General features: G+C 36.2%; 1 protein-coding gene across 1 annotated transcript in view; it reads right to left on the bottom strand.

The window, feature by feature from the left end:
• Positions 1-17,226, bottom strand: part of LOC107660972 (G-protein coupled receptor 98-like) — a 135,506-nt gene that overhangs the window by 114,731 nt on the left and 3,549 nt on the right. Inside the window, exons 2-3 of the mRNA XM_016450410.1 lie at positions 3,549-3,736; positions 1,848-1,997 (exon numbers count right to left, since the gene is read on the bottom strand). Of these exons, the coding sequence (XP_016305896.1) occupies positions 1,848-1,997; positions 3,549-3,734 (336 nt within the window). The 5' untranslated portion in view covers positions 3,735-3,736. The remainder of the gene's footprint in view (positions 1-1,847; positions 1,998-3,548; positions 3,737-17,226) is intronic.

The raw sequence follows: 17,226 nt of genomic DNA, 5'->3' as shown, positions 1-17,226 counted from the left end.
CACATCCAGCACACTCCCTCTTTGAACTGTTGCCATCTGGTCGACGCTACAGAGCACTGAGCACCAGAACGACCAGACACAGAAACAGTTTCTTCCCTCAAGCAATCCATCTCATGAACACTTAACAATAATCGTGGCACACACAACACTAGTATACATTATTTATTGAACACATAATTATTTACATTTCAAATTTTCACATATCATACCTGTACATACAAAATTGTCTATATTATATATTGTGTTTTTGCTTTTTTGTACATTGTCTATTTTGTCTATTTTTATATTATTCTTTTTATTATCTGTGTCCTGTCTTGTCACTGTCATTCTGTTGCACTGTGGAGCTTCTGTCACTAAAACAAATTCCTCGTATGTGTAAACATACCTGGCAATAAAGCTGATTCTGATTCTGATTCTACAGTTCTGCCAATAATTAGTTAATGAATCAAATATAATTTTTTGTTCTCACTCTCTGTGCTATACGTGACAGAGTATAAAAGTTATAGGCCTACTAAAATATGCGGAAATATTTTTTATACCGTATAAAAATAAAAAGAAGAAAAGCAATCCTGTCAGTCGGGGTTCCGTTAGCCAATAGATCCGTTATCCCGGGTTATACCGGGTTTTTACAGTTAATCTCATGTCCAACAAATAAATACACACACGGTCGGGGACAAGGTATATTAACACAAAGATGACAATTTCTATTTTTTTTTTGTTATTCATATGCAAGTGAAATCCCTGGAGATAGATAGACCTAATGGCTAAAGACATACCATCCATTCCGTTACGAGAGCTCTCTCTCTCTCTCTCTCTAGGAAGACTTTTTTTTGAGTGTTTTGTAATGTATCAGACGATGTGTGAAAAGCAACTAACAAAACATTTATTTGACCTGTCACTTGACTGAGGCGTTATTAGCGAGTTAAAATCTTAATATACATTTTTTTTTTTTTTTATTATCAGTCTATTGAAAATGTTTGTAATAGCTATATTAGAATAATATAAAATCTACATAAACAATGGATCGGCATTAAATATTCCCAATTAAATTTAAATAAACATGATGGATACAATCAAAAAGACATTTAGGCAACTCTGTCAGAGTGATGTATATCTTAATAATTAGCTATTTACAGTGCAAAGTCTGCATATCAATCATGTTACAGTGCTTGTTGTATCCTTATAATAATGGATACAGCACTGATGTGGGCATCCTGGCGATAACATATGAAATGCAGGCAAAAAAATAAAAAAAAGCTTTGAAGTCGCCAGTAAAGACAAAAACATTGTGGATGAATTTAGACATTAAAGTTTTTACATTGTAATGTAGGTCATCGCGTATTGTAATGTAGGTCAAAAACCCTTGCTACATGTACTGCGTTAGACTTCACTTAGACTAAATCGTTAGACTAAGACGCTTTGGATAAAAATGATTAAATGTAAATAAAAATATGAATTTATTCGAGGCCTACTACAGCACATGCGCGTAAAACATCCACTACGTAGTGGATATATTCCAGTACGTCATCGTGCTACAGGCTGCAGCGAGGACAGACTCCAAAAACAGGACAGAAAATTGCCTATAACTTCTAAATTATTATGTTTTTCGATGTAAAAATATTGATAACATTATATACGTGGACCTCAGAGAACAGTACAAAATAAAAACAGGCAGTTCATGACCTCTTTAAGTGAAATAAAACCTACATTTAAACTTACGTTAGAAATGTTGCTTTCGCAACTAACTGAAATAAAATATGTTTTACTGGATTTGAATCTAACCCTTTCAATTATATGCACAGATCTTTAACCCCTGGGCTATAACAGTTTCCTGGTTTAAGCATTACCTGCAGGCGGAGGCTGAACACAAAGGTCTCATCAGCTTCAGGCATGTCATCATCCCTCACAGCGATGAAGATGGTTTTACTGCTTTCAGAGGACAGGAGAAAAGCAGCTGCAGTTGTGGCCTCAAAGTCACCAGTGTCCTCTCCCTGAAGCTGGATAAACATGGGACATCGATTTGAAAAGAAGAGCATGAGAGCAGTCATCAATTGTTTTATTTTTGGGATTTGGGAACATTTCTTTTAAATCATAGATGTCTTTTATATAAAACAGTTCTATATAAAACATCTCAAAGTGTGAGACGGGAAATCCCTGACCTCTCTTAAACTCAACCAGCACCATCTGGTTGACAACTGCCACCTCTAGCGCATGCTTTGATGCCACCCACTGTAAGCCGCTACAAAACAGGCTCTTAGATCCTTCTTTCTGCTGTGAATTCATGCATGGCATTCAATGAACCGGCAACACTTGCCCACTTACCATGCGTGCTAAACAGGCACTGCCTGTTTTGACAGTAGGCATATTTGTGTTTCTATGCTAATTATGGCCATATGTGCTGTGCTATGATTTACCAGACAGATGTTTGGGTGTTGAGACCCAGTGTTGGGAAGGTTACTTTGGAAATGTAATAGGTTACAGATTACAAGTTACCCTATTCAAAATGTAATAGTAGTGTAACTTTTTCAATTACTTTATTAAAGTAATGTAACTGATTACTTTTGATTACTTTTTGATTACTTTTCTAAATTTCTAATGAATGTTTATTTGCAACTTTTAATCATTTTCAAACATTTACACCATGCAGGGTTAACCTTACAGTAGTGCTCAACAATGTCAGACTTTCAAAATCCTTCATCACTTGAATAAAGATGCTCAAATTTGAACACATCCACCACAAAATCAGACTTTAGTACCGCCTTTTACTTTGAGATTGATCTGAAGTTCAGTGCAGATTTAAAATCATAAGAAATAGTTAATAGATAAGAAATCTTTGCATAACTACAGGAAACACTGCATCTAACAATGATTTGGAAAAAAGTTAATTAAAAAATAATAACAAATAAAAATAATTAAATTACGTAACGCCGTTACATGTAACTAGTTACTCCCCAACACTGTTGAGACCCAAGCAGCTGTTAAGGCATTAACACATCAGGCAGTACACAGAAGCACTGTTAGCTCTAAGCACTTTGTGGGGCCTCAATACATCAAATGTATTTCACTCTGCTTCCTATGACATTTTCTTTTTCATCATGCTCTTGTAGGTGGGTTATTTTCAGGGAACAGTGCAAACAGGAGCACTGGTGACATTGACAGATTTAACCCAGTGCAATGCAGACAAAATGTTTAAAAGTTTTTTTTTTGTTGTTATTTCACAGGAATGTCAGCCAATGTTTTACACAGATTAATTTTTTTCCTCTAAACAATGTTTATTTATTTATTTAACATTTTTTTTACTGTCCCCTGCATTTCACCCCTGTGTGAACATTCATCCATTCCTTACAAGGCACACACACACTATATGGATTTACTGGTAGTTATTTTCAAAATATAAACATAACATATAAAAAGTTATTTCTAATAATTAAATAATTTAATTTAATTTAAAAAAAAACTGTTTTGCTACATATACAGTATAATAAATCAAACAAAACTGGTAGTGACAAAGATTAACCATTCATGCAGAGTGTTTTTTCTAAACTTACCAGAACCAGAGCAGTGACGTTAACTGGATCTCCAACTCGTTCCACCACAAGTCGCACTATGGCCCTGCTGCTCTCATTTACAACAAACTGAGTCTGGCCCTGGAACCTCAGCACTGCCGACTCAGACCTGACACTTGTGGTGAGCAGCATCAGAACCAGGCCAGCTAGAGCAAGAACAGCTGGCATTCCTGTAGAGAGAAAAATATATACAGCTTAGTGACTATTCGTCTGGATGAGAACATTTCACTCTGCATAAATATAAATTAGGCCAATGAGATTTACAATTACAAGCCTCTGAGACAGTCCTTCTTACATTTAGATCTGACAGTGTGGTGCATTAATGAATGGTTACTATTATAATATATAAATCATAAAAGTGAAAAATTACATGTATATTCTTGTTTAAGGTACCTGCACAAAGATTTCACACATTCAAGGCGTATACTGTAATAGGGACTAAAATGCATACATCAAAGTGTGTAATTACGCATTGTACAAATATATGACATTATGACATTATACATTATTATAGCAGCATTTGCTAACATGGTCTTACATAATAACCAGACTTTTGGTATAGACTACCCTGATGTGTTTTTTTTTTCTTTCTTTCTTTTTGGAGCTGTTATTAGCTATGTTTCCATCCACCTATTTTTATGCACATTTTGGAATATTGCATTAAAAAACGCTGGATAGAAACACCAAGATGCACCTAAATTCTAAAAAATGCACATAAAAAAACGTATGCGAAGAACATTGCATTGTACTACATGCAATGTTTTCAAACTTTCTCAATTGAGTAGGATAAACTTTTTATCCGGTAAGAAAAAATGCGCATAAACTACGATGGAAACACATTTACCGAATAAATTCCATCATGCGCATCAAAAAAGTCATGTGACTTTGCGTGATGGGACGGGATAACTTGACTATATGTAACTGTATAACTGTCTTACATGACTGCATTCCCAAACAGCAGGCATCCACCTCTGAAAGCAATGACTGCATTTAATGTGTTTAGTCTGCTCGCTCTGAGGCACAAGTAATTTGCAGTATATGGAAAAATATTATATTCAGTGGCTTCTCCTACTTTTCTTAGTGATATTTAGTGCCAGTTTTCAGGAAGTGATGATTTTGTTCTCTTTGACTCATTGGATGGAAATGGTGCTTTATTCGCAAATGTTTTATGCAATATTCTAGTTCTGCGCACAAGTTTAATTCACATCTATGGATGGAAACATAGCTATTGTTTGGAAAAGAGCTGCATGAAACCTCCTCAAAAATTCCTCTGAATTGTTATGTTTTGCAGACAAACAACAGCATACAGGTTTGAAGATAATTAATTTGAATGGTGAAGTATCCTTTTAAGACTTTGCAAATCAATATAATATCACTGGTTGACTCACACTTTTCCTTTAAGGTTCCTGACCTTGAAGGTCAGATGCAAGTTATTGTCACTTATGAAGACAATTCAGACATTGAGGCATTTATTGTGGTCATCTCTTTTGAGGAGAAAGAGGCTATTACATTTTATGACCTCAGACAATGTCTCCTTTTTTTAAGACAGTTGTCATGGCTAACTAAACAGAAAACATGAATGTGTTCAAAATGATGTCTGGACATCTATTTAATAATTTGCTGCTTTGAAGCATACACACTTTTTTATATCTGCGCTAAATTACATGGTAAATACACAAGCTCTGAATGAAGTAATCTTGTTTTTCCTTTTTTTTTTCTTAGAAGAGCCGATTACCAAGGAAAGTTGGACATTGGTTAAATTCAGCTTTTCATATGTTCCACTTCTGCTACATCATGCGGTTATTCTTTAGCCACAAGGTTGCTGGGAGCAGACAGCTTTCATCAATTAAGGTGCCATTTCAGATTACTGAGGGGTTCATTTCTATTGAGTTAGTGAGAATAAAAAAAAAAAACTTTGAGACAGAAATGCAACCATAGGCATTTTGGTATAATTTCGTAATGTGTGCATGTGTGCGCATCTAAATCATTGGCAAGTGTCTGTGAGTGTGTGTGTGTTGTGTCTTGATGACAAGAGGCGGGCAGGCAGGCAGGCAGGAAGGCACGGAGGGGGGCCATGAATGCTATCAAAACTGGATTAGTGGCTGCCGGCGGGCTGAGGCCTGGGGTGAGGGCACAAAGCCGGGACAGTAGAGGGGAAAGCCTGGTATTCAGCCCTGCTTCTCCCCCAGAGCTGGGAACTTCCTGACTTGTTCAGACCGAATATATAACAGACACACAACGGCACCCGCACCAGCACCTCTCTCTTATTTATTTTTGTTAGTTTACATTATTGGATTGAAATAGGCTACATAATACCTCATCTCTGCTTACAGTAAACCTTTTTACGTGATTATGTTTAGCATGCTACAAATAAATCCAAATTACAAGCTGAAATGAATGCAAATTAAATTATGTGAATAATGCAAACTGTACTACAAGTTCTGTTAATACCATACTCTTATATTAAAAAAGATACACTTTTGTGATCAATTTTGACTTCTCTTACAATGTTAATCATCATCATAAGCTCATGTCTCTATCGACTCATACTATAGATAGATAGATAGATAGATAGATAGATAGATAGATAGATAGATAGATTTTATTACCGGTCTGTTTGTTGTTGTTTTTTAATGAAAAATCATAAATTGTTATTCATAAATGTCATAATTTTTGGGGAGCTATACCACATAGCATTGTTGGTCTAACTACATGACGACAGACAGAAAGGTTTTTAAATAGTAATAAGAACTGAAGCAGTTGTGTTTAAAATATTGATTTTATAATAATAATAATAATAATAATCAAAACTTCACCTTTTCTGTTCAAGAATTGCATCCCCTCAAAAATTGATTCAATAATAAATGTATTATGATATCAGTACAATTTTTTACTTTATGCCACCTAAAAATATACATTTAAATTCAGAAATTAAAATCATGCAACCTACAAGAGGTGTATTTTGGTTATTGTGTATGAGTATTTATGTATTTTGAATAAATTCATAGATTCAAACAAAAAAGTAAACTTACAGTAAAATAAAAAATTTAAATTATGTTACATAATATTAAAAATATAACCATTTTATCAATTGAAAATGGACAAAAGACTTAAATATTTAGAGACTTGAAAAAAATATAATAATAATAACTAAATAAATGAGTAACCTAAAAGTTAACAAACAATTGCATTTTAGTTCCATAATATCATGTTGTATTTTCATGCACTGATAAATAAATGCACTTGACCTGACTAATACGGCCTGACTGACTGACAAAGCATCTTTGTTTATTTGTTCCTCAGGAGGTTCACGCACAAGCAATTCAAGGAGATGTTCAGGCCATCAGTCAACCCAAAGGTTACCACAGCCTCTTTGGCCACATCTCCTGACATTGATAAAGACAGACACTGCAAGACACTACTCACCCTTTGCCAAATCACCACAGGACATGCTGGCCTGAAGAACATCAAAACGATTTATCAATGACCAGGAGGCCACCGAGCCGCCAAGACACTGGTGGTTTGGCTCTTAGTCTGACCCCAGGACAGTCTATTGTGGGGATGTCTCATTTTTAAAGACAAAATGAAGATGGTTTTCACAGTGAAGGAGGTCAAGCTTCTCTCTTTTCCCTCAGGCGCAAAGGAGGCCCACAGCAGAAGCCTTTTGCCATGCAGCGCATATCAGAGATGGCCCAAATGCCCAAAAAATGTCAAAAAGATGGAAGAGGGCATGAATTTTGAGTGAATATTCAGCAGAAAGCTGCTCCCAGTGGGAGATACATACATCTTTCTGCACTTTGGAAGTGTGCTGTTAAGTCAGTACAGCGCCTCAGGTGGTCTCTCTTTCATTCGATATGGTTATCTCTGTTCAGTCAACCAAATCCTTCTGCATACTTCAACTCCACTTTCAAAAACAAAATGCTTGGGGTGATTTATATCTTCTCAGTGGTTTCCCCCGATAGCATTCTGGAATTACTCATTACAATAAAAATGCATGCCTGCCCATGCCAGGAAACTTGATTACAATGGCCTCTGTAAATTACCGTTGATGCTGAGTAAGCTACTTAATTCAGTCAGATTAGTAGATTAGCATGTGGGAAATTTGCCCACTAAGTGTAACTCTAGAGGATTCATTTATTCATTATACTTTCAGTTCCCCCCAAAAATGGAAATTTTGTCATCATTTAGACACCCTTATGTTGTTCCCAAACTTTCTTTTATCTGCGGAACACAACAAATATATTTTGAAGAATATCTTAGTGTTTTTGCCCATACATAAGTCAGTGGAGTCCAATATTGTTGTTTTTGGACCCTATACTGACTTTCATTGTATGACTAAAACATACCTGTCAACCCTCCTGTTTTTCCCGAGATTCTCCCGTATTTTACCATTCTATCCCGCTATCATCCCATTTAAATATTTTCCCGTATTTCTCCCGTATTCACCTCCGGTAAATCTCCCATAATTTGTATGGCCTAAACCTCATTATATGAATAATCACGTCAACATATTCCAAGGTTGTCCAGTTGCCAGATCTTGTACGAAACTCTTCCTTCTCACACGATCATACAAATTTCAACCCATTTGTGACCTCAACTTGGCAACCTACAACCCATTGGCGCTGTTGATATCTGCGCAGGTTGTAGCACGGGAAGGAAAGCATCATTGGTATAAATGGGAGGAGAAAACTCAGGTGGTGCTCCGGCAAAAAATAAATATATAAATAAACAAACAGAGATATGGCTTACACTTCAAAAGGCTATAGTTTCATTTATTAAATATGAGCACTGCAAGTTTCAAAATCAGGTGCTGCGCTGCTTTGTTTACTGCAGTTACAGGGTAAACGGCTATATTTCTGGTGGATCGACAAGATAATGAATTATAAAAATCTAAAGATATAGCCTAGATTAAGATATATTTTTTATATTTATTTATTTATTATTGTTTTGTTACTACATGAATATAATTGTTTGATCATAATTGTTTCAATTAATCTAATAATTTTAATTAATATAATAATTTGTGTAAATTAACATCATAATTTTAATTATGTCTCCCGTATTTTAGTACCCAAATGTTAAGAGGTATGGACCAAAAGCAGATGAAAAATTTATTAAAATATCTTCTTTTGTGCTCCACAGAAGACTCAAAATTGATTCATGTTTGGCACAGGCTTTCATTTTTTGGTGAATCATCCATTTGATATTTAGATAGGTGAAGCCCAAGGACCGTTTGACCCCATCACCTCATGCAGCGGGTTCACATGGCAGCCATGCCTCTCAACGTAACTGAGACTTCAGCAATTACACTGGATCACCTGGCTGAGGATGTGATAAAGTGTAGGGTTACGGGTCTACGCTGCTGGCCCAGCAGCCGCCTCTAGTGTTACCCCTGCCCGGCAGCAGGATCCATAATCTTAACATAAATTATTCAATCAGCAAGACTTCACAGCCAGTACCAAGCAACAAGGAGAGTGGTGTGTGTGCGAGTGTGTTATGCAATACATTAAGCCTTCGGTGAGGTCATACACTTTGACTCCATGTAGCAGAGCGAAGTCAATGTGGTGTACTACATGCAATGTTTTCAAACTCTCTCGTAACATTTCTAATTACTATTTTCAAGAAGAAATACTCTAAAGTTTCCTATACTTTAGCCACTTTTGCTTGGAGCTCAAAATAATAACAGTATGCGCTGAATCCAAATTGCAGGCTTGACTTAATCTAATGGTCTGTCTACTTCTGTAACAACCTGTCTGATGAGACTGTGGTAAGCTTCGGTAAAGTGCAGTCACATTTATCAAACACATGACATGGTAGCAGAAGTAAACTCATGTCCCACGTAGCTCATGTTAACCAACAAAAGCTGTGATTGATGCATCAACAGATTCAAACCATGCGCCTCTCATCTTTTTAAGGCTTTCACTTGATGGTTTGGCTGGCAAGTGCACTATGGTATAAATTAAGAACGTCAAAATGAGAAAACCGCACATAAACACAAAGCCTTTGAGCTGAATCATTTTGAAAATATCATAAATACTGTGAACTTACCAAAAGCATACCATACTAAGCAGGCAGCATTTAAAGGCAACATTAGACATTCTCAACTCAAAAACTGTGTCAATGTATGTTATTATTTTTTTTATATATATATATATACTAAAGGGCCAATCTTACCAAGAATGATAACTATTACTAAAAAGCTTTTAACAAACATTCTAAAGGCCCATTTACACCAAGGATGAAAACTGTAACATTTTAATAAATGTTCTAATTGTATGACAATAGAGAAGTCCACACCACAGCTATAACGATAACGGCACAGAGAAACAATACCATTGAAATCACATTCAGAACAATTGTTTTCCAGCTGATTTAACACTAGAACCGCCACGGGGGAAATTTTACCCATGGCTGTTTTTCAAATATACATAACAGATTTTCAATGAAACATTCAAGTCTCCCAGTCATTGACTTTTACTCAAATTGTGTGACTTACAATCCCCTGTTGTTAAAAATTGTTTAGATAAAACCAGATCAAAAAATGGGGCATTTATACCTATAAACGCCAGCGGGACAAAATTTGTTATGTTTTAACATTGTACATTGCTAGGCAACGCCTTTCACTCACTGAATTAGCGGTTATCAGTTTAATAAATAAAGACAAAATGAGTAAAAGAAGGTGATTTATGGATGCTGAAGAGGTATAAGAAGCACTAAATACCATGAGCGATGGAGAGTTTGATGGTGGGGAGATAAGCATCCTGGGTCGGCTCAGCATCTGACGGCTCATCTGACAGCGATCAAGATATCATATTTATGTTTTAGCCTAATGTTACTCATAATTGTTCAAAATTTGGATTGATTATTTATTTTTTGTTTTGCCATTTCTATCGTTTATTGTTTGCTTCTGTGGTGCTATTTAGTCTGTCTGTTTCCTGAAGAAGAAACAAAATCTGATCTATGATGTAATCAATAACACAATTTTTTTGATTACCCAAAGTAATCAATAATGGTGTTGTTCTCTTATTCAAATTATAAACGATATAACTAAACAAATTAATAATTAATTAGGTGAAGCTGTGCTCTTGAATTTGTCATCGCATCATGCAGTGTGGTGAATTATTATTGCTCATTATTGTCTATAGGCTATTTTAGTCATTTAAATAACATAGGTTAATATATATATATATATATATACTCTAGACACTTCACTTGACAGTGGCATAATACAGTGAAATAATATGTTCTTTAGCCATATAAAAACAGTTGTCATGTGCGTGGGTAAAATGTACCCGCTGGTGGTTTTAGGTATACCCCTGGCAGTTCTAGTGTTAACATTGACAGCCAATCAAAATCCATTTAACTTGAAAGAGCTTGAGCATTTAATGAGGCAGATGATACAATTGCAACATGTGCAACTGTCCCCTCTTGAATCCCCTTTGACAATATGCAACCAAGCAACATGATGTCTTAATAATATAATCCTTCATATTTTAAACAGCATTTACTATACAAACATATAGCTGTCTTTATATTAAAAAAGATGGGTCTCTCATGACGAAAGCATCATATTTTGTTGTCAAAAAGTGTTTTTGTATGATGTTTGAGTTGCTGTGGAGTATTCCAAATTGGTCACTTATGAGGTTCCACTACAATTAGGATGATGCCTATGTATGCAGTAGATATTGATGCACCTCACTATGTTTTGGAACAGAGCCATTATGAATACTAGCATTACTTAATTTCATTATGTGTAGGTTACATCACTGCAATGAACAGTGTGGGTTTAAGCTAGGTCTATCTTAAGCTTGGCTGAAGGTCATTTGGGGCTATGCTGGTCAAAGCTGATCAATTATGACTCAGCAACTTGGCAGACTGACTTTCCTGTAGCGGTAACACCAAAAGTTCAGTCACTGCTTCATTATACTTTAAAAATTGATGAAGGATACAGAAACTCACCCATCTGATACTGACCGAATTACGTGTTTGATCAGTTTAAAAAGGCACAATAATAACCAGACTCCATTGTGGTGCATAGGCTCATATGTGAATAATAAACTGAAGTAAACCACATTCGGTGTGGTGATATTACACAGATATTTCGTAACAGCACAACACACACATGAAGCAGCAGAAGCGAGACAGTCATCTCCACAACACGCTCTGTTACCTCAGAAACCGACCTCATTCAGAAAGTTCTGGGAACCTTCAGGGCTCCCATATATGGAGAGCTCAAAAGACAATAATTGCCGCTTGTGTTGTAGCCCCTCAAGTATTTTTAGACGGGCCGATATCCTGAACATCTCGAGGTTGGGAAACTTAAAACATTTAATAACTGAGTCTAGTTAAAACATACATCATTACATTTGAAGAGAGTATCTGAAGACCACAGCTTTTCGTTGGCGAGACACTCATTTGGTGAGCGTTGCCCAAAATGTTTCTGTTTATTTTGAAAGATACAGGGAACCTAGAATTAGTGCACAAAAGTGTGTATGTGAGTGGGTGCCGAGAGGGTTGAGTACGAGCAGATGCCATTCTTTCTGAGGAATGAAAGCAGAGGATAAGAAAATATCCGCTCCAGATAACAAGAATGCCCAAAAGCTCTGTTTCTGTATTGTCATATGTTACTTTTCAAACCAACATTAGCTTCTAGTGGAGGGACTACATGCCAATCAAGTCTGCTGGCCGGAGAGTAAAGCGAAAGAAAGCAAATCTCTCAAAGGTATTGTCCTCAGGCCGTCGTCTGACCCTTTCAACTTGAGCCAACTGCATCCTGCATCCTTGTTCCAAAAAACACAATGACTTTTTTTCCCCCGCTCAATATATGGGTAGAGGACTAGAGAAAAGGTCTCATTGAATTTCACACGGTGAATGTTCCCGAGGCCACAGAACTCCATGACCGATGGGCTACTGCAGCAAACAATGGATGAGAGTGAAGAGAAATGCACTTTCAAGGGATTAAACAAGGAAAAGCTTCTCAATGGCAGTGAAGAGAAGAAAAGCAAATTATAAAGCTTATTGCTTCATCGCATGTAGCCAGTCGGACCTTGGCTGAAATGCTAATTGCCTTTCTTTTCAGCTTCGCACACTAAATCGGGGGTGTGTGCGCTTGAGAAAGGCAGGGCACTCACGATTCACAGACAGACGCGCACACACACTGTAAAGATTTTAGGAGACTGTGTTGTACTCTTTTTTTTTTTTGCAACATTGTTTTCTCTAGTTTTTCTTCTTTTCCCACTCTTTTTTTAAAACGTGGGTACTTCAGCCTTCCAGTAGACCGAATCAAGCCCCCATTCAGACAGATAGTTCTCTTTCTCCCTCGGTTTTCCCTCCCATTCCTCATTTAACGAGCGAGAGATGTGGGAAATTTCTGTCCCGGCCTCTTCAATCTGCTGAGTTTGGCAGCCGCAGGACAGATGGCCGGATTGAGGACAGAGCAAATCCCCGATCAAGTGTAGCTCCCTCACTGACTCTGAATCAGTAGCTGCGGACCCACCGAGTCGGCAGTAAAGTTTGGGTTCCCACGTTATTGTCCAATGTATCCTTAAAAAAAATGTACACCTGTTCATGTTAATACTTGATCCTATTCTAAATTCAATGGCAACTCAATGGCAATGGCAAGTTGCCATTGAGTTGCATCCCAACCAACCCAGTACACCAATACTTATCACTTAACGCAACATATTTGGGACAGGACTGTGCTTTTATGACTAGCAAATGAGGGAGTGTTCAGGAAACCTTTTTGACAACAATCATTATTTTTACAATATTCTTTAGTGATGCATAAATTATACACTTACCTAAAACAAAAACTACACCACACACATAATATCTACAAAACTGACTAAAGCAGCCACAACTAAATTTTAGTTTTAGATACATGGTATATTATTGAAATCTTTACAACCTACCAACGGTAAACATGAAAAATGCCTTTAGATAGCAATGATACTGAATAGACTATGAGGGAACATTTAATGTTGTTTAACATTTTTAACCTCTTAACTCTCACACCCATTTTCGAATATAGACGTGAAAGTGCTAAATTGTTATAATTCATGAAAGAAAACATTTTGTAATATGATTTTGAAGTACCATTTACATGGTAATGCAATGTCCGATTTTAAAATGGTTTTCACAGGATGAATTTTGAGGTTTTAAGCATTCAGTGGATATATAATTTATGATGATTACTAAAACGTGACAGGGAAAAAGGCAACCAAAAATACTTTTTGTGACAAAGATCACAACTTCTGTTATGATGTAGATTTTTGAGGTGCACTCTTGTCATAAAATTCAAAGTAAGTGTTTTTAATCTATTTACTCAAAGGAAGAAGTAAGACAATGGTGTGGAATCCTGTGTACACACTAGTACAGATCCTGATCAACAGGTGGGAGGTGGGAAACAGACACGATTCCAGTTTGTTCAGTTCCTCCACTTCAGAAATTCCTTCACCATGACGAAATACTTGCAAGCAAAGGGAGAGAAAGCAGGCGAGAGTCTGAGTGAGGGGGCTGGAGGGGGGCATGGGGGAAGACAGATGAGGGTCAGCAGGACATCTCGCCTCAGGGCCCACTGAAGATAACAGACGTCCAGCCTTCAAACTGCTTTCACTTTTGTGAATCAACAAACCGCTTTATGTACAAATCCTCTACATTTATGCATGATGGATTCAGAGATAGGGGCTGAGTATGGATGAGTACACACTGGCAACTAAAAATTATCCCTGACCAGCCTGCATTGTGGCAGGCAAGCTCTTTCACCAGGCAATAGCAAGATAAGACAGAAGGCTCAAGGAAGGGAAACAGGGCTCTATAGATTTGTGGCCCCCTGGGTATTAGGATAAACGCTAAGGAGATAAACAGCCAGGAGGAGGGTCCTTATTGCCCCAAACACAGGCCAGTGCATCCTGGATGAAGTATCAATAAATGGACATCTCAAAAGGGAGTAAAGTAATTACAAAAGTCCTTAAAGTAGTTTAGTCTGTAAGTAAATAAATAAATAAATAAAATGTATAAATATAAATATGCTTTTTTTCCTGCTAAGAATTATATTTAAAAAATCATTACTACAACATGTTTATTATATACGAAAAACATAAAAATACCTTAAAAATGTAGACAGACATAAAAACTTTATAACAAGTATTAAATTCCAATTCTGATAATTTATAATTAGTCCATTAAAAGAGAGAGAGAGAGAGATCTGTTTGATTTTAATCTGGAAACACACAAAATTAAACTCATAAACCAAGAAGCAATTGTGTTTTGGTCAAATTACCACAGTCAATGTTGACATGAAAAGTTCAAATAAATTAAAATTATTTTTCTAACCAATTAGGTTCTCATATTTTTGACCAAAGGAAAAAAAAAACACACTAACTACCCGTTTGTCATAACTTGGCAGATTGGCATTATTTTCCATTATATGCTAAATTATTTTTGTGAGTTTGTTTGGTGTCAATAATGACACAGAAATTACACACGTCAGCTAATTAAACACATAAAGCATTTATGCAGGGAGAAGTACAGATTTAATTTTCATTTGAAAAGTGAAAAAGTAAAGGCACAGGAACTTTTTAAGCCAAATGATGGTGACTGATTACACCATCAGACTTATTGGAACGGTCTCAACCCCACGAAGTGTCTCATATGACCACCACAAATCAAGCAACATTAAACCTTGGATGGATCAGATCATTTCTGTTTATTTTAGCCATTTATGTAACAAATGTAACACTATCTGCTTTGAGGACAATTGGACCGAAATCATCAAGAGATCATTCATCAGCCAGAAATCTTGGAAAAGGTCTACAGAATAGCTTGTGGTATGGATCAATGCCCCATGTATCCGTGTTGAATAAATCACATTTAACAGAAGCGAGCGATCAAACTCTGCGGGGAGAACACAGTGTCCATGCGTTAGAGAGCACAGCGTGACTCCACACCATGAAACGGTTTTAAGGACCGACAGTGAAGGTCACAGTTCAAGTTCAATACCCCACAGAAAAAAGGATAAAGCTTTTCTTTTGATGCTTAAAGTTGTTCTATAGAACCATGTGCAATAGAGAATGTATGCAAGAGTTACAGAGCGAATTAAGGATTTTCACGCTATATTCATTTTGAATCGGAATCAAGCTTGTAATGCAACATTTTGGAGAAAAATATTTAAGAACAAGCTTGCTTATACCACAGTAATAAAATACAGCAAGATCAAATCAAGAGAATTCAATTTAAAAAGATTTAGAGAAAGAAAGAAAGAAAGAAAGAAAGAAAGAAAGAAAGAAAGAAAGAAAGAAAGAAAGAAAGAAGAAAAAAAGAGAGAATGAGCCATATGTAGACCAGTACAAGAACAAAATCAATTTCAGAAAGGTCAAAGAGAAGTGAATGTTGACCAAAGACAAACTCTTGAGCAAACTCCATGGCACAATTGTGGCAGACCATGACAAATAATGAGACCTCAAGATTCCTGCTGGATTTGACCATTGCTTCAGAATATCCTGCCATACTTCCATTTTCAGCTCCAGAATAAACAGATACTGAAATACTGTGCGTAATATGTTGTCAGCGTACTGCTGGAGATGCATACCGATTAACATACCAAAAAAGGTCAATGTCTGCTCTTTATGTAACATGACCTGAATCATGTAATGTAGCAAACTCAGTTATTCATGACTGAAAAATTACATTTTATACTTTTATGTTTCACCTTACAAAATGGAAAACTAACAAATGAAAGAAATAATATATATATATATATAGAGAGAGAGAGAGAGAGAGATTAGATTAGATTCAACTTTATTGTCACTGTGCAGAGTACAAGTACAGAGCCAATGAAATGCAGTTAGCATCTAACCAGAAGTGCAAATAACAGAGTATATAATAAATATAGATTATGTGTATATACATTAAGCTTTATGACATATAGTGCAAGTTATGAGGTAGGAGGATATATATATATGGTTAGTGATAAGAAATAAAAAAAATAAAAAAACATCTTTACATAGTACAACAACAAAGAGCTTTTGATGATCAAATTCTGCATAATACAGAACAAAATGCTTGGTTAGGTGGGGTTTAAATAAGCAACAAAACAAAAGACAAAAATTGGAGGAGATGAATGGTTTCTCACTGAGAACCGCATTAGGCAATGCATGATTCTTTATATTAAAACTTTTACATGAATGACAGTGACGGATTGTTACGAGTCAAGTGGTCTACATTTATCAAAATCGAAACTGAATTTAGCCTTGTCTGCAAATGAACTACCAACCCACTCGTCGAAAACCAGTGACATACTCCCACTGTGTTTTTTACTGCTTTTGGGTCTGGGGTCTTTGTGTAGCATTTACAGAAGTGAATTCAGTTTCTCCACATGCTCGGTGACATGCGTAGGGATTTTGTTTTCGCAGAGGCCCCAGGCTGGTGGGAACCCTGCTAATTCTGCTAAGAAGGTGTGAAATTATAAAACTGATTAAAAGTGATGTAAACTTGAAAAAGTGCCTCTTATTCACTCGGTTTTTGTTTCTAAATGGATTTTTAAACTGACATTAAAAAGACAGGACAGGTTTCAAACAAACATGAAACTAGCCATTTTCAAAAGCACTTTGATTTATCAATTTAAACTGATATACGTTAAGAAGAAAGTTGATGCATTCAA

Source organism: Sinocyclocheilus anshuiensis, unplaced genomic scaffold (assembly GCF_001515605.1).
Source record: "Sinocyclocheilus anshuiensis isolate Anshui unplaced genomic scaffold, SAMN03320099.WGS_v1.1 scaffold1895, whole genome shotgun sequence".
NCBI classification, from domain to species: Eukaryota; Metazoa; Chordata; class Actinopteri; order Cypriniformes; family Cyprinidae; genus Sinocyclocheilus; species Sinocyclocheilus anshuiensis.
This window is presented reverse-complemented; position numbering and strand designations above follow the sequence as displayed.